Below are 18615 nucleotides of genomic sequence, written 5' to 3' on the forward strand. Positions count from 1 at the left end.
AGACAGTGCTCCAGCAATGCTTGGCTCTCACTCTGGATTTGTGACATTAGTGAAAGAAAAAAAAAAAAAAAACCAGCCATAACCACAACTCACTGTCACACACAGACAAGCATTGGCTGCTAAAACCCTTCCAGGTGACCTACGTGACTGTTTGAATTTGGCCATCAAAGTTGTCAACTTTGTGAAGAACAGTGTTTTAAATACAAGGCTTTTGGCTGGTCTTTGCACAGATTTGGGAGCGGATCATAAAACTCCTTTGTTTCACACAGAGGTACGATGGCTTTCCAAAAGGTAACATGCTTTTGAGATTATTCCAACTGAAAGACGAAGTAGAAATTTTCCTCAAGCAACAGGAGAAAGAAGAGTTATATCATGCATTTAGGGACCAAACATTTCCACTTTCACTGGCATACCTCGTGAACATTTTTGAATCTTTGAACACCTCAATTTGAAGCTTCAAGGAAACAACACTGCAAACATTATAGCACACCACGATGTCATTAAAGCATTTATGGAAAATATCCAGTTTCACAAACATCAAACACAAGCTCACACATCTAACTTTTTGTCTTTCCCAACAATTTCATTACTCACCTGAAGATGAAGGCTTCCAAGAACTTTGTAAAGAGGATGCGAAGGACAAAAAATGTGTTTTATCGGGACTGCCTTGCTGACAAATTCATCCACTATTTTCCAGATTTTTCTGGCAATCCCATTCATAAATTAGTATGCAACCCATTCAACACTGATGTTGATACATTGCCAAAAGCATTTCAAGAAGAAGCACTCGAAATAAAATATGATTCAAGTGCAAAAGATAATTTTGAAAACTCAAGCTTGGGAAGAATTTTGGACAAAATATTTCCCAATGTATTCAAAAGTTGGAGAAGAAGTGCTACATATTATTTTTCCATTTTTGTCAATGTACCTCTGAGAAAAACGCTTTTCAAGTTTAGACACCTTAAAAACAAAACAAAGAAATCGACTGTCTGTCGAACACTATTTGCATTGCGCACTTTCATTTTTCAAACCTAGGATTTCCCAACTTGTGAAGAAAATCAAGTATCATCCTTCACATTAAATTCATTTTGTTTCTCCTGTTTCTGATATTAAATTACATCTCTCTTACATTTTTGGGCCAAGAAAAACTATTTATGCTTATTTTTATTTTTAAATAAAAATTTATATCCATTTTTTGTGTTTATTTTAAAGTATGAATTGAAATTTTTCTTAAAAGGGAGATGGATGATGGTAAAGAAGGGATGTAGGGGCATGAAGGTTTCTCAAGTATCAAAAGAGGGGCGTGATGCCAAAAAGTTTGGGAACCACTGCACTAGAGGCAGCAATGATACTCATCAGTGACTGAGAAGGAACATAGGCAGGAGATGCAGATTTTAAAGACTGGGGTCTTCAGCATAGTCCAATAACTGCACAAGGGTATGGAGCTGGGGGGCTGGGGGTGAGGCTAAATGGAACTCCCGAAGTTCCAATTCTACTCCTACAACTCTATATAAACAATAAAAACAGCAAAATACTGTAAAATATCTACAACTATATTCTTTTCCAAGTGTATCACATGCAAGAGGCGGCTACCTGTTCCAACCCAGACAGTATGGCGGTGAGCAGGAACTGGAAATGCAGTCAGTCCTTTCCACCCACTACTCTCTGCTGAAACCCCAAGGTAAGCCACAGGTGTCAAACATGGAACAATGTATGCCATTATTTTCAAATTCTCCAGCTATGGACACATAATGTGCATGTGTAAACCTCCAGTGAAACACACTATGAACAAAATTACCTATACAGCCACATCCCGTAAACCCCCTTTTCACTCTGAGTTACCATACCAACCACTTTTTACTCCATCCTTCTAGTCGCCCTCTGCTCCCTTCCTTCTCCTCTTCATGGCTACAGACTGCATGTCCTAGATTGGTAGACTGGATCATAATTGAAAAGTCTAATGGCGATACCATTACATTACATCAAGAAAGCTCTGTAAATCTTGCCACCATTCACCTGTTGTTCATTTTTATAATATATCCCAATCAAAATTTCAGCTGTGCTTTTCAGTCCATTTTCTCAAATCCTTTGTACAACAGCAATACTGCCACCAAACCATTACAATACTTTGCTGGGAATGGGCCGACTGTCGACGTAGGGCAGGGATAGTAAAAATGAAAGACTTTTAATACATTAAACATATTGTTATGTTCTGTTTCACTCAATAACACAAAATTTGAAACAAACTTCGAAGTAGGTAAGACAGAAATTATATTGCATTCAGTGTGGGCATTGTTGAAGCCCCAAAAGAAACTGAAATTGACCTCTTTAAATATTAAGCTTCTGAACACATGATTAAAATCCTTACTGTATGGCTCCTTGAGTAGCGCTGGTGGTGATAGTTTGATAAAATAATCAAGGACACACAGCAGTAACTGGAAAGAGATCACCAGGTCATCTTCCATCTGCAATACTTTTCCTAAAAATGTAAAAAACCTTTGAGTCAATGTCGGGAATTTAAAATAAAATTATTCCTGACAGCAGAAACAGCTGCATGTTTTAACTCAAAATTACTGTGAATAGATTCTGGAAAAACCAGCTACAATGTGAGCACGTCTGAAGTCTGATGTGTTTAGCCATGCATGATATATAAGAATTTATTAGTCTGGAAAGAACTGAGGCTGCGTCTACACTACACAAGTTCTTTCAGCGGGGGGGGGGGGGGGGGGGCGGGGGGAGCTTGTCCAAAAGAACCAGCAGAGTGTCTACACATAAAACGTGCTCTTTTGATCTGAAATTGAAAGAACGCAGCACTTTTTCTGATGGCCGTCTTCTTCTCCCAGACGAGGAAGAGCAGTGTTTTCTGAACCATTCTTTGGGGGAAAAAAGTGTGTAGGCCTTGGAGTAGTGGGGGGAGGGAGGAGGATTTTTTGTTTTTGTTTGGTTTGGTTTTTTTGCCTGCCAAAGAGCTCTCCTCATGGCACTGGATTTTTCAGTCCCCGGCCCATTCTTTCACAAGAGCAGGGGCTGTGTTGAGGTGCTTTATCAAAACAGCATATTGATTTTTTGATCCACTTTTTTGTGTGTGGGTGGACTCTTTTGAGAGAAGTTTTTTTTGGAAGAGATCTTCCAGAAGAACTTCTTTCGAAATGTTGCTGCTGTGTAGACACAGCCATACATAGCCTGTTCATGGTTTCTTAAATTGTGCATGAAGTTCTTACTTTCCAGCACAACTTTTTTTTAAAACATTCTGCACAAGAATAATGACACCATAGCCAATTACTTCACCTCCAGGTATCACTACTCTGCATTTAGGTAACCCTGCCCCCTTTCTGTTCTCTAGCAACTACTGAAACTTGGTTTTACAAAAAATACTTAATTCTTCTTCATTTACACAGTCAGTTAAAAGAATGGGGCGGGGGGATCGATAGCTCAGTGGTTTGAGCATTGGCTTGCGAGTTCAATCCTTGAGCAAGCCATTTAGGGATCTAGGGCAAACCGATTTTTTTTTTCTTTTAATCTGTCAAGGATAGTGATAGGCCCTGCTGAGAGGGCAGCGAACTGTACTTGATGACCTCTGAAAGTCTCTTCAAGTTCTATGAGACACCTAATTGCAGTTGTAATACTCCAAGCTCAGGTTAGCAAAGCTGACCAAACAGTGTTCATGAAAGGTGATTTACTTATAAAATACAGGAGTAATTAACAGCACTTGAAAAATGAACTGTACCCTGCATAGACTGTATAATTGTTATTCTTACCACTAGGGCTACATCTATGCTATCCCAAAACTTCAAAATGGCCATGCAAATAGCCATTTCAAAGTTTACTAATGAAGCGCCGAAATATATATCCAGCGCCTCATTAGAATGCCGGCAGCCGCGGCACTTCAAAATTGCTGCAGCTCACCGCCATGTGGCTCATCCAGACAGGGGTCCTTTTCAAAAGGACCCTGACAACTTTGAAACCCCCTTATTCCTACGTGCTGATAGGAATAGGGGGATTTCAAAGTTCGTGGGGTTCCTTCAAAAAGGACCCCCCATCTGGATCAGCCACACAGTGGCAAGCCGCAGCAATTTTCAAGTGCCATGGCCGCCGGCATTCTAATGAGGCGCTGAATATGTATTTCAGCGCTTCATTAGTAAACTAGTTTTGGGATAGTGTAGACACGGCTTAGGAGTAAAAGGGCTCATCTCATCCACATCCAAACCTCTTACATAACCTTTTGATTGACCTGTGAATACCTTCGACTGATCTTTGAATATTACCCTTTCCTTATGACTCTCAAGAAGGCAGAGCTGAAATACTCCTCTACCCTCTGGCTATACTCAAGAATTTTAGAACAAAACAAAAACCCCATTGTTTCATCTGCTTCTAAGTAGGTTTTACGGACAGCTGTAATCAGAGGAATCCCACTGGCACAAATGAACTAATTCTGGACCAATGAGGACTTTTTCACTAAACTCTTTAACGTAGAAGAGGCTTTCAAAGAGTCCTACGTTGAGTGTACTGCTATGACAATATGGTGTTGACTTCCTATCCCCAGCTAAGGCCCACACCCTTCACAAAATGTGTATTACCACTAGGAAGAAACAAACAATTAACTTCTTTAGATCACTTAAAAATATATATAAATAAAATATTTGGTCACTTCAGATAGTCACTTCCATGAAACAGGGGAACTATTATTGAGTTATGTTTATAGTAGAATTATTTTACCTTTTGCCAACAAAAACGTGATCCAGGAAGTTTGCAGAACCAGTGGGAAACTTACTTCAGTAGTAGTCCTGTAGACAAATGACAAAAGTAGTAAAAATATCACAGCAACAGTTCTACAATTCAGAATGTAGTCTCTTGAGAGTATATATATATATAGCTGCTTGTGTCTGTGGACTCAGCCATTTAAGACAACACGTTTTCCTACACACTTTAAGGTTTACTAGTTATCACAATGTGTTCTAAATGGAATTAGAACTATAAACCAATTTTAAAATGGAGGGATTAATTCTTCTCCCATTCAAGAAATGCTAAGCATTAATGTCTGGGTGAAGGAAGTGAATATTGATAATCTGCTCAAAATTATTTTATTTCTCTTGTTCGTGCCTTTGACAATAAGGTCCTATACTTCAGTGGTAACATTAACACAATTTTATTAATTTTGGGAGCAAACCATTTGCCCTCATCTACTCGCAGGCTTATCCTGCAACTGTTTGGCTATGTCTAGATTAGAGTGATCTGTTGACAAAACCTCTGTGGACAGACCATGGCCAGACTGCAAAGCTGATCACTCTTTCGATCCACTCTGACATAGAGCGGCCAGACTGCCCAGCTGCTCTCTTGACAAAATGGCCACCTGGAACCAGAGCAGACAGGGTCGCGGGTCAGCTTTTCCTTCTGGGAGCCCTGGTGAGACAGGCCCTTAAAAGGCCCGCACCCCCAGACACCTGTTCCCTGCCCGGGCTGAGGTATGCCTACCTCCACAAGGACAGCACAGCTGCTAGAGCAGGGCTCCGATGCCTTCTGGCAGACACAGCTCTTTCCAGTGAGCCAGGGTGCCAGAGCAGCCCCCAGGCTTGCTCTGGCCCCATACAGAGGTGCTTTAGCACCTGCTGCACCTCCTGCCAGCTGTCCTCCTCTTCCTCAACAGGGCAAGCCCAACACCACCTTCGAGGAGCTCGCCACTGGTGCTGGATGGTCACACTGCACTTGCCCCTGAAGGCGCACAGGCAAATCTGCAGGCATCGTTATCAGTTTCAATGGGTGAGACCAGCTGGTCATGAGGCAGTGGGACGACCAGCAGTGGCTCCAGAACTTCTGCATGTGAGAGGCCACATTCATGGAGTTCTGTGCCTGGCTCACCCCCACCCTCTGGAGACAGGACACCTGTCTCAACCCCACACAGCCCTGCTGGTGGGGGAGGGGGTGGTCCTCAAAGGGAAGGGACAGGGGAGCTCCCCAGGGCCCAAAAACTCCCTCCTTCAACCCCTGACATTTTTGTTTGGTGTCCCCCCCCCTCCCCCCGCACATTGCGACAGCTATCACCACCATCCTGCTGCAGAGGGTCATCCATAGAGGAGACGTAGACGCAGTTGTGGCCAGATTTGCCACCCTAGGGTTCCCAAACTGCATCAGGGAGATCAATGGGAGCCCTTCCTCCCAGGGTTGGCGATCGGACGCTGGCCATGAGAATGAGCCGCTCCAATCAGCCAGGACCACTGGGATGGGGTGCAGATCCAGGAGGCCCTGAAGGACAGCTTCTCCCACAGCCCCCAGTAACCCTCCCCAGGGTACCCCCAAGACAAGGCCTTGGGCCCACAGTTCTACCCTGTCCCCACTGTGTCCCCTCCCTTTACTACTCACCCATCCCAGACCCCTTCCCAATAAAGAGGGATGTGGGTATGGTGCTGAAATAACTGTTTTCTAGAACCAAAGAAAAAACAGTTCAAAAGAAACTGTGTAATAAACTATTTACAAACAGTGCAGTGAACCGTGTGCAGTGCAGAGGGGTGGCACTTGGAGCAGGGGCATCAGAACTTGGATGGCTGGGTATCTTGGGACAGGGGCCTGTGGGAGGCCCCCAAAACATAGGGGGGTAGGGGCCACGAACCCAACGGGGAGCAGTATCCCAAGCAGCGTGGGCCTCAGGATCCCCTCCTGCCACTACGCAGGTTTGGGGCCCATCAGGGCTGGGTTAGGGCCAGATGTAGGGAAGGTACGGAGGCAGTGAGGCTGTGGCAGGGTCTGGGTGGGCCAAACATGGCCCTCAGCCATTGCAGGAGGTCCAGGATGCCCTGCAGGATGGCTGTGGGGTGCAAGGTGGGGACCGGTGAGGGCAGCAGCAGTGGGCAGCTGGGCCATCATGTTCCACCAGACTCCGGTGGCGGCATCAAAGCAGGCATGAGTTGGTCCCAGCCCTCTGACCACTGCTCCCTGTGACCTCACACCTGCCACTCCATGGTCACCATCCTCCAGAGGGTGGCATTATGGTCCCTCTGGAGGTCCTCCTGGATGTGGTGATGGCCTCTCCAGCTGCGAGCTTGCCCTGATATTGGCTTGCCCTAGTGGTGAGGTAGGGCTAGGCTTGCCCTTGAATGGTGTTGGTGCAGCTGGGAGGAACACAAGGAGAAGAAATGGTGACTCATTCACGCAATACAACCCCTGAGGCCTTGACCCCCACCATAAGCAGCAACCAACACCCTCCAGGACAAGGGACAGGGATGTCCTGGGGGCAGAGCCACGTGTGGTCTGCACAACAGGCCCTGCTGCACGGGGACTCTGCGTTGCCTCTAGGACCAGGCTAACTGCAGCAGCCACCCCACCACCCTTGACGGGATAGCAGCACGGGGAGTTTCTGGCCACAGAGGGGTCCCCTCATGGGTGGCCGGTGTGCAGGCAGCAGCCTGGCCCTCCCCAGTGCCCAACAAACATCTGCAGCTCACAGCACTGTCCACAGGAGCATGTGCTGTGTCTTGCCTGCGGGCATGCCCACGTGCCACACTCCTTGGAGTGTCTAGGGTCAGGCCAGCACCCTTGTGGCTAGCCCACTTGCAGCCATGGCAGGTGCTGGCAGGCCCCCCGCCTCCTGGGCATGGGGCTCATCTGGCCTCCTGTGAGGCTGGCAGCAGGCTGGAGCCTATGACCGACGGCTGTCAGCTGAGGCTGGGTGACATACATTACCTTGCATATGGTTCTATGTGCCGGGACCACAGCACGAGGTCCCACCTGAGCCAGCCAGGCGATACTCGCAGCACGCCCCATTTGTGCTCTCCTCCCACACCTTGGGGTGTGACCCTTGCCCAGCTCTGAAGATGCCTGGGAGGTGACCTGGCTGGCAGGAACCAGCTCCAGGGTGAAGACCACGGTGCTGCTGACCTCCAAGGCTGTCTCTGCCTCCAGCTCTAAGCAAGGGTTGGGGCTTGGAGGCCTGCTTCTCCTCCTCCCTGTTCACCAGCTGTGGTATGTGGGTGAGGCCTTCCACACCGCGTCACTAATGCAGGTTGAAGGTGATGGGAACACACCACTAGGATGTCATGGAACTCCCTGGAATAGGGGCAGACAGCAGGTCCTGCTCCAGAGTGTCGGGCAGTGTTCTGGGCCTAGACATAGCCCTGGCAGAGCTCCTTGACTTTGGCCTACACCTGCTCCATGGATTGGTGGCAGGGTAGATCAGGATGGTCCTGTTCCACCGGGGGGTGGCCATCCGGGCATAGATGAGGGCATTTCACCACTAGGCTTTGGGGTCCTGCAGTATCTCCTCCCTGCACAGGTGCAAGAGAGCCTGGACCTTGGCCCCAGGCTTGGAGGTGTCTGGTCTCTTACTGGCCCAGGGTGGCTCCTGGGACCCCTCAAGGCTGGTCCCAGGAGGGCCGTGGGGTGCCTGCTGCTCAGCCATCTGTGAGGCTCTCACCTCTGGTATGGCTGTGAGGGCATGGGGGACTGCAGCCTCATCATCCTGCTGCTTCCATGCTCTTAGCTTCCTGCTGCAGGGTTTCCTGGGCTTCCTGCACCTTTAAGAAGGGCTGGAGGAAGAAACCGTAGAGCATTGCTTGTTGTGGACAAGGTGCCCCCAGAGCACCTGTGCAGTGCCCTGGAGACCTTTTCTGTGATAGAAGACCACCTGGAATGGTCAGACCTGCCTTTTGTCGACAGATCTCTTTCAGAGGCATTATTCCTTGTGCGGAGCAGGATACAGCTGTCGACAAAAATGCTGCATTCTGTCAACACAACATGCTTGGTAATCTGGACAATCCCCAGCTTTTGTTGACAAAACACCAGTTTTGTCACCAAAACCCTCTACTGTAGACATAGCCTTAGCTTCTTCCACAATAATCCATAAACCAGGACATGGAGACTTTCATAGTGTAAGTGGTACCATGAATACAAGGACCAATTGTATCCCTTCTGCGACTTTCTTTATTTTCCACTAAAACTCCCCAACTCCTGCCCAAAGTAATCTACTTGACACATTGGTGCTAATAACAGTTTTGAAAGTATTTACAAAAAACCTGATCTAATTAGTTAGAAAAGTAAAACAACAACATGGTTAGGTTCGCCTCTACAATTTTATATGATAAAAGTTATACTTACGGACTACTGGGCTGTGCCATGTAGATAAGTTCACAAGTCCTAGAAAAGAAAGTTGGTTGCTTACTTTGTATACCTTTCTCAATCTAAAACAAGTATGTAGCATTCTTGGTTTCAATTAAATACAGAAGAAATACATGCCATCTCAGTTACTGTTATTAAAGAGCATTATCAATATGTTTTTCAAATGTCACCAACAGACAATGAGCTGGTTGTAACTGAATGATAGTTTTTCAAGGAGTGGCTCTTGTTGGAATCTTATCAAACTTCACCTAATAAAGGAGTTAAAAAACTGGTCTATTAAATAATCATATTTTCCAGAAAGCCAGGATTTACATGCATGTTGTTTTTCAATGGCTTGTAAACAAAACAGTTAAAGTCTGTAGTACACACACAAACCATGGATGAAACACATCTTGAGATTGTTTCACAGCCTTCAGTATTACCACCTGTTGATTCTATTAAGACAGTCCCACCATATTAGTTTCTTCTTAAAACTCCAGAGTCTTGGAGTCAAGCAATTATCAGAGATTCACAACTCTCATTAAAAAATAAGTTGCTAGCCCTCATGATTGACAGCGAGAACTGAAACCACTATCACAAGAACAAAGTATGCAACCTAAAGGCTCACAAACCAGAATACAAAAAGTTTTAAAAAGGTGCTGTGTCACGACTGAGGCTGCGTCTATACTAGGCCAGAAGATCAACCCACTCAGGGTCAATCTTCCAGGGTTCAATTTCACACTTCTAGTAGGGATGCACGAAAATCGACCTCTCAAGGGTCGCAGTTGATCCCTGTATTTCTCATGAGATGCAAGGAGTAATGGACGCCAATGGGAGAAACTCTCCCGTCAACCTCATTCAGTAGGGCCAGCCAAGTAAGCTGACTGCAGATAGGTTGATTCTAGCTACGCAATTGTCATAGCTAGAATTGCATATCTGTGGTCAATTTACTCGGCCTACTGTAGACATAGCCCAAGTCAGACTCAAAGTTTGAATATCTGAGGGTAGCAATACTATTTTAAACTTTGCAATTTGTTTTCTGTAAGGTCACTGGACAAATGTTTTACAGAAAAAAAGAGGAATTGGTAGGGAAAGACACCAGACAAATATTCAGAGGCAAGATTTAAAAGAAAAAAAGGGAATAGGCAGATTAAGTGACCGTTTTTATACCTCATTAAAGACTGATGGCAGCTTTGAGAAGAAAATATTTAGGCATTTCCTAGCACTTTCCCCTCTTCCGTACTATTAATGCAATGATAAACTGGTTAGATTTAAAGAACAAAATTGATATTATCCATTTCAGAAACCAAATTGCCATATCCCTTAGGCAACAGATATCAATAGAATGTGATGACCAGGATTTTAACAGTGTTAAAAAAAAAAGAACTAGATAAATTCATGGAGGATAGGTGCATCAATGGCTATTAGCCAGGTTGAGTAGGAATGGTGTCCCTAGCTTCGGTTTGTAAGATGGGAATGGGCAACAGGGGATGGATCACTTGATGATTACCAGCTCTGTTCTTTCCCTCTGGGGCACCTGACATTGGCCACTGTCAAAAGACAGGATACTCGTTTACATGGACTTTGGTCTGATCCAGTACGGCCATTCGTACATTCTTAGTGCCTTGTGTGAAGGAACACTTCCTTTTGTTTCATTTAGCGCCCCCTAGTTCTTGTGTTATGGGAAGGTGTAAATAACTAACTTGTTTACTTTTTCCACACCAGTCAGGATTTTACAGAACTCTGTCATATTCCCACATAGTTATATCTTTTCCAGGCTGAAAAATCTTATTTTTACTAATCTCTCTTCATATGGCAGCGATTCCATACCACTAATTATTTTTGTTCATATGTTCATAGTGCTGTGAAGTATCTCCAATTATAGCCTGCAATCAGAAAGAAATGTAAGAGCATTCTAGGAAAGGCTGAACTAAAACATGATGTACACATTAGCACTTCAAAGGACCAAAAATTCATCCCTGTCTCAGTAAACTCAAGAATAGCAAATTGCCTGTATTTCTGTCCTGGGAGAAATAATCAGAATTCTACATAAGAGTGCTCTAAAGTAGTCCATGTTGACTTAAAAAAGATACATAGAGAAGACTTTAAATCAGCCCACTAAAGTTTGGTGTCTCTTTTACTTCCCCTCCCCCTTTGGGTTAGATTTATATTGCTGTATTTGCCAGCTGAGGCACTCAAGATGGCTCATCCTTCATACACAAGGAAGGGAGCTACTGGCAGGCTGTTCCCCATAAGGCCCTTCATTGCTGGGATAAACTTCCTCCCAACCCAGAAGAGAAAAAACAAAAAACACAGCCATTTGAAAAGATGTGCTCATATCTCAACATTATGGAAGAGGATGAGATGTGAACTAAATGAGACTGCTTAGGCTTCTCAGGGAGAGTTTATTTATACCATACCTAAAAAAAATCAGAAAATGGAGGCCCTCACATTATTATAGTACAAATAACAGTAACATGATGATTCTGGATGCACCCTTGGGACCAGATCAGTGCCAAAACAAGAGAATTTCCCAGAACACGTGAGGTCAATATTTTCTAGCAGCATTGCCAACACTTTCACTGCTTACTTGGCTCTTAGAAGTCAGTCATTTAGGGGTAAATTATGACTAAATAACAGCACCAAACTCCGAGAGCCAGGACTGACAGCTGTGAACAAACTTCATGGGATGACCGGAACTTAGCCACATCTCTGATATGTAGTCATCTGGCTAACTAAAATCATGCTGGGTTACAAATGTTGCTGGATGAGGATGTTCCAAACTAGAAAGGTTCAACTGGTATAAACATTAGTGTGTTTTTGTATAACCGATTTCAAGATACTGGAATATATGCCCAAAGTTCAAGATGGGCACTTCTAGTACATAAGTTTTGGAACTCAAAATAAAATGTCAGCAAAAATAAATCCAATCAGTTCAAACAAAAATTACATATTTTACCTTTCAAACTTGTGATATAGTGCAAGCAATACGTCATACTTCTTCCTCAGTCGTGATACGCTACTATCAACTTTAGTGCTTATGGTATCCATGTTAACATCCATCTTCCTCAGCAACTCAAAACATGTACACACACTGCAAGGAGAAAGACAAATGAGAGTATAAGATCAATTTCCTTAAAACAAAGGGCGGAGAGAGAGAGAGACAGTTACCTCATAGTAAATGGGTTTCAGAGAGATGTTGTATACATGGATTTCACTCGAGGCACACTTTTCATATGCTCAAGAAGGTTTTTAAGCTAGTAGCGCCCATGACTGCACTTTTCACACTTGCCTCTCCCTTCAGGAGAAAGGGCAGAATGATTCCAACCCTGCCTCAGCTTTTTGTCACAAATATAAACTCTCATCAGAATAATCACTCTGCATCAGTGGGAAAGGAGAGAACACCGTAGAATCAATGTGGGTAACATATCTCGAAGAACCAGTGTTACTGTAGGGTAAGTTTCTGCTCTAGTGATTGACCACAGAGACTCAATTTGTGTTATAAGCAATTGTCTGTTTGCCTGCAGGAGGGTATAAAGAATCTATCAGAAGGTATCCCTGCCTGCAGCATTATCCTAAGGCAGTGTTTCCCAATTTTATTTGGCCACAGAACCTTTCAAGCTCTTCAGAATTTTGTGGAACCCCATCCCTGGTTTAACCCCCTCAGTCCCCAACTCCCACCCCTGCCAGGCTTAACTCCCTTTGGTTCCAAAACCCACTCCCCCACCCCAGGCTTAACCCCCCTCAGTCCCAAGACCACCCACCCACATCCCAAGGACTAGCCCATGAGCTCTCTAATGCTCTGAAAGCCACTTCATGGACAGACCAGTTTATATAGAATTTTGAGATCACCTTGAGCAGGAACTTTGGGTGAGGTCTAAGGGTCATTCTGAAATGCCATATACAGGATACTAGACATACAAGTCTGTATCTCTCGTACCTGATGTAAAGTCTATCCAAAAATCAGTTTTCATTGAGAACAGGTTACTAAAGGCTCAATCAATACTGCTACACCAATGTTCAGATCAAAAGATGGAGATATCATCCAAAAAGGGAAGGAGAGAAAATACCCGCATGAATCACTCAGGAATTTTGTCACTATAGGATGTGAAGACAGCATGACTTACACTTAATTCTGCAAAACAAACATTTTAAATTATGAAGAATCCACACTGCTTTCAAGCAAGCTATCCAGCTTTGTTGATACTGGAGATAACAGTGGTGAAAGGCTGATGCTGAGATATCTGGATGGAAAAATCTCTTCTTGCATCCACGTTGACAAAGAACTAAACTAGGTTTCCTGTTCTTGAATAGGATGCTCTGAACTTCAGCTAAACAACTACTTTCTATATTTATTTATTTCAGTCAGTCAACACTCAGGCCAGGTGTAAAACTCATGGGTCATTGCTCTAAGCTAGAAGTTCTCAAAACTGTGGGTCAGGACTCCAAAGTGGGCCACGACTCCATTTTAATGGGGTCACCACTGCTGGCTTAGACTTGCTGGAGCCCAGGACCGAAACCTGAGCTCCGTGGCCCAGACCAAAGCTGAAGTTCAAGAGCTTCAGCTCTTGGCAGTAGGCTCAGCTTACAAGTCCCCCCGTTCCTCCCCCCCCAGCCCCCCCAGGCTGAAGTCACTGAGCTTCAGATTTACCAACACCCACACCCTGAGCAGAAGGGCTCAGGCTTCAGTGTATCCTCCTGGGGTCACGTAGTAATTTTTGTTGTCAGAAGAGGACTTCAATGCAAGGAAGTCTGAGAACCCCAGATTTAAGTTACAATCAGATGGAAAAAGTCAGTCTGCGTTGATCAGATAAATCTAATACCAGAACTATTTGGCTCATGCTGGAGCTATTATGATACACCCTGCATCCCTGCCTCAGGAGTCTAAAAGGTAAGGCTACAAGAAACATCTTTGCAGACAAGCTTGCCAACCTAGAGAGGAGGGTTTCAAACTAGGTTTGTCACGGGAGGGGGGCCTAAGCCCTGAGATAACTGGAAAAATGGGATACTGAGAAGAAATACAAGGAGGAAAGTGCTACAGAGGAGGACCCCTGAATAGTACTAAGAAAGCAAGGCAATCAGGTAGTTATCTTAGGTGTCTGTACACAAATGCAAGAAGCCTGGGAAATGAGCAAGAAGAACTGGAAGTCCTGGCAACCCCAAGGAATTATGAACAACAGAGATTTAACGGGACAACTCATGATTGGAGCACTGCCATGGAAAGTTATAAACTGTTCAGGAAGGACAGACATGGGAGGAGTTGCGCTGTATGTAAGAGAGTGCTATAATTGCTCAGACCACCATATAAAACAGGAGAAAAGCCAGTTGAGAGTCTTTGGGTTAAGTTTAGAAGTGGAAGTAACAAGGGTGATGCTGTGATGGATATCTACTATAGATCAGCAGATCAGGTGGATGAGGTAGACGAGGTTTTCTTTGGACAATTAATGGAAGCTGCCATATCACAGGCCCTGGTTCGCAAAGGGGACTTCAAATCACCCAGACCTCTGCTGGGAGACCAATACAACAGCAAACAGACAATCCAGGAAATGTTTGGAGAATGGTGGGAACAACTTCCTGGTGCAAGAGCTGAAGGAACCAGCCAGGGCTGGGCTCAGTTTGTTCACAAACAGGGAAGAATTGGTAGGGGGAACCTAGGCAGCAATGATCATGAGATGGTCAAGTTCAGGATCCTGACCAAAAGTAAAAAGGACAGCAGAAGAACACAGCTCTGGGACTTCAGAAAAGTAGATTTTGACTCCCTTAGGGAATTGATGGACTGGATCCCCTGGGATGCTAACATGAAGTGGAAAGGAGTCCAGGAGAGCTAGCGACATTTTAATGAAGTCCTACAGAAGGCACAGGAACTTGACATCACAATGTGCCATAAGAAAAGCAAATACGGTAAGGGACCATCTTGGCTTAAGAGAAATCTTTGGTGAGCTTAAACACAAAAAAGCTTATAAGAAGTTGAAACTTGGACAGATGACTAGGGCAGAGTATACACATATTGTTGGCACATGAAGGGGCATAATCAGGAAAACTAAATGGCAACTGGAATTGCCACTAGCAAGGGAAGTGAAAGGCAACAAGAAAGGTTTCTACATGCATGTTAGCAATAAAAACGTGGTCAGGGAAGGAGTGGGGCAGTTACTGAATGGGGAAGGGAACCCAGTGATAGATGATGTGGAAAAAGCTGAAATACTCCATGCTTTTTTTGCCTTTGTCTTCACAGACAAGGTCAGCTTCCTGACTGATGCATCGGGCCACATGTGGAGGAGGTGGGCAGCCTTCAGTGGGGAAAGAACAGGTAAAGAACTATTTAAAAAAGCTTGATATGCACAAATCATGGGGCCAGAGGTAATGCATCTGAGAATGCCGAGGGAGTTGGCTGATGTCATTGCAGGGCCATTAGCCATTATCTTTGAAAACTCCTGGAGATTTGGTGGGAAGTCCAGGATGGCTGGAAGAAGGCAAATGTAGTGCTTATCCTTAAAAAAGGGAAGAAGGAGAATCTGGGGAACTGCAGACCTGTCAGCCTCACCTCAGTCTCTGAAAAGAACCATGGAGGAGATCCTCAAAAAGTCCTTTTTGAAGCACTTGGAAGAGAGTAAAGGGATCAGGAATAACCAACATGGATTCACTAAAGGCAAATTATGCCTGAGCAACCTCATGAAGTAACTGGCTCTGTGGATATGGGAAAGCAGTGGACGTGATATACCTAGACATCAGCAAATACAGTCTCTAACTTGCTGGCAAGAATACTATGAAAGTAGTATGGATTGGATAAATGGACTGTAAGGTGGACAGAAAGCTGGTTAGATCATCTGGCTCAACAGATTGTGATCAATGGCTTGATGTCTGGCTGGTGATCAATATCAAGCAGAGTCCCCGCAGGGGTCAGTCCTGGGGCTGGTTTTGTTCATCATCTTCATTAATGACCCAGACAAGGGGATGGACTGCACCCTCAGCAAGTTCGGGGGGGGGGGGGGGGGGAGGGAAGGAGGGAGAGAGATCTGCTGGAGGGTAGGAATAAGGTCCAGAGTGACCAAGAGAAATTAGACGACTGGGCCCAGAGAAATCTGATGAGTTTAACAAGGACAAGTGCAGAGTCCTACACTTAGGACATAAGAATCCCAAACTACAGAATGGGGACTGACTGGCTAAGCAGCAGTTCTGCAGAAAAGGACCTGGGCGTTACAGTGGATGAGAAGCTGGACACGAGTCAACAATGTGCCCTTGTAGCCAATAAGACTAACAGCACAATGGGCTGCATTAGGAGGAGCATTGCCAGCAGAACAAGGGAAGTGATCTTTCCCCTTTATTTAGCACTGGTCAGGCCACATCTGAAACACTGTGTCCAATTCTAGGCCCCCACTACAAAAAGCATATGGACTCAATGCAGAGAGTCCAGCACAGGGCAACAAAAATGATTAGGGAGTTGGAGTACATGCCTTTTGAGGAGAGGCTGGGGGATTTAGACTTATTTAGCCTACAGAAAAGATGAAAGAGGGGGGATTTGATAGCAGCCTTCAACTACGTGAAGTGGGAATACAAAGATGATGGAGAATGGCGGTTTTCAGTGGTGACAGATGATAGACTGAGAAGCAATGGTCAACACGTTGCAGTGGGAGAGATCTAGGTTATACATTTAAAAAAAAACAACACACAACTTTCACCTGTGAAGGTGATAAAGCATTGCAATAGGTTATATAGAAAGCTGATGGAATACCCATCCTTAGACATTTTTAAGTTCTGGCTTGACAAAGCCCTAACTGGGATGACTTAGTTGGGACTGATCCTGCTTTGAGCAGGAGACTGAACCTGATGACATCCTGAGGTCTCTTCCAACCCTACAATTCTATGATTCAGGGTACAAAAATATATCAGGACAGAACAGGTAATGCTGGCGGGGAATGGCACCATGTGTGAAAGAAAATGTAAAATAAAATGCAGTAAAAACTTAAATAAACCAAAATGTTCCATAGACTCTCTCTGGATAGTAATTCCATGCTCTACCAAGAATATAGAAGTAGAGATATGTGACCATCTGACAAGGATAGTGATAGTGACTATGAAATGATAAGGGAGATGAGAGGCTATCAAAATAAACTCAGTTGAAATCTTCCAATTATTACTATCTCCATATTGACTGGGATGGGATGCCTAGATAAAATTTCTTGACAACTTAAATGACTGCTTTTTGGAGCAGCTGGTTATGGAACTTACCAGGGGAGAGGCAATTGGAGCAGGTAATTAAATAAATCATCTGTAAGCACTTGGGAGGTGGCAAGGTGATAGGGAACAGCCATCATGGATTTGTAAAGAACAAATCATGTCAAACTAATCTGATAGCTTTCTTTGATAGGATAACAAGCCTTGCAGATAAGGGAGAAGCGGTGGATGTGGTATACCTAGACTTTAGTAAAGCATTTGATATGGTCTCACATGATATTCTTATCAAAAAACTAGGCAAATACAATTTAGATGAGGCTACTATAAGGTGGGTGCATAACTGGCTGGATAACTGTACTCAGAGAGTAGTTCTTAATGGTTCTTAATCCTGCTGGAAAAGTATAACACGTGGGTTCCGCAGGGGTCTGTGTTAGGACCAGTTCTGTTCAATATCTTCATCAATGATTTAGATATTGGCATAGAAACTACACTTATTAAGTTTGCCGATTATACCAAGCTGGGAGGGTTGCAACTGCTTTGGAGGATAGGATCATAATTCAAAATGATCTGGATAAATTGGAGAAATGGTCTGAGGTAAACAGGATGAAGTTTAATAAGGACAAATGCAAAGTGCTCCACTTGGGAAGGAACAATCAGTTTCACACATACAGAATGGGGAGAGACTGTCTAGGAATGACTACAGCAGAAAGGGATCTAGGGGTTATAGTGGACCACAAGCTAAATATGAGTCAACAGTTTGATGCTGTTGCGAAAAAAGCAAACATGATTCTGGGATGCATTAACAGGTGTGTTGTGAACAAGACACAAGGACTCATTCTTCTGCTCTACTCTGTGCTGGTTAGGCCTCAGCTGGAGTATTGTGTCCAGTTCTGGGCACCACAGTTCAAGAAAGATGTGGAGAAATTAGAGAGGGTCCAGAAAAGAGCAACAAGAATGATTAAAGGTCTAGAGAACGTGACTTATGAAAAAAGGCCAAAAGAATTGGGCTTGTTTAGTTTGGAAAAGAGAAGATTGAGGGGAGACATGATAGCGGTTTTCAGGTATCTAAAAGGGTGTCATAAGGAGGAGGGAGAAAACTTGTTCTTTTTGGCCTCTGAGGATAGAACAAGAGGCAATGGACTTAAACTGCAACAAGGGAGGTTTAGGTTGGACATTAGGAAAAAGTTCCTAACTATCAGGGTGGTCAAACAGTGGAATAAATTGCCAAGGGAGGTTGTGGAATCTCCATCACTGGAGATATTTAAGAACTGGTTAGATAGATGTCTGTCAGGGATGGTTAAGACAGTACTTGGTCCTGCCATTGGGGCAGGGGACTGGACTCAATGGCCTCTCGAGGTC

At 44.4% G+C, this 18615-nt stretch overlaps 1 protein-coding gene across 2 annotated transcripts in view; it reads right to left on the reverse strand.

Moving 5' to 3' along the window:
* RB1 (RB transcriptional corepressor 1) overlaps positions 1-18615 on the reverse strand; it is a 193386-nt gene that overhangs the window by 146904 nt on the left and 27867 nt on the right. For both annotated transcript variants that reach the window (XM_074987922.1, XM_074987914.1), the window contains 4 exons: positions 12044-12178; positions 9085-9123; positions 4717-4784; positions 2369-2479 (listed from right to left, as the gene is read on the reverse strand). In XM_074987922.1, coding sequence (XP_074844023.1) covers positions 2369-2479; positions 4717-4784; positions 9085-9123; positions 12044-12178 — 353 coding nt within the window. The remainder of the gene's footprint in view (positions 1-2368; positions 2480-4716; positions 4785-9084; positions 9124-12043; positions 12179-18615) is intronic.

The sequence above is a fragment of the Carettochelys insculpta genome, chromosome 1, assembly GCF_033958435.1.
Source record: "Carettochelys insculpta isolate YL-2023 chromosome 1, ASM3395843v1, whole genome shotgun sequence".
In the NCBI taxonomy this organism is placed as follows: Eukaryota; Metazoa; Chordata; order Testudines; family Carettochelyidae; genus Carettochelys; species Carettochelys insculpta.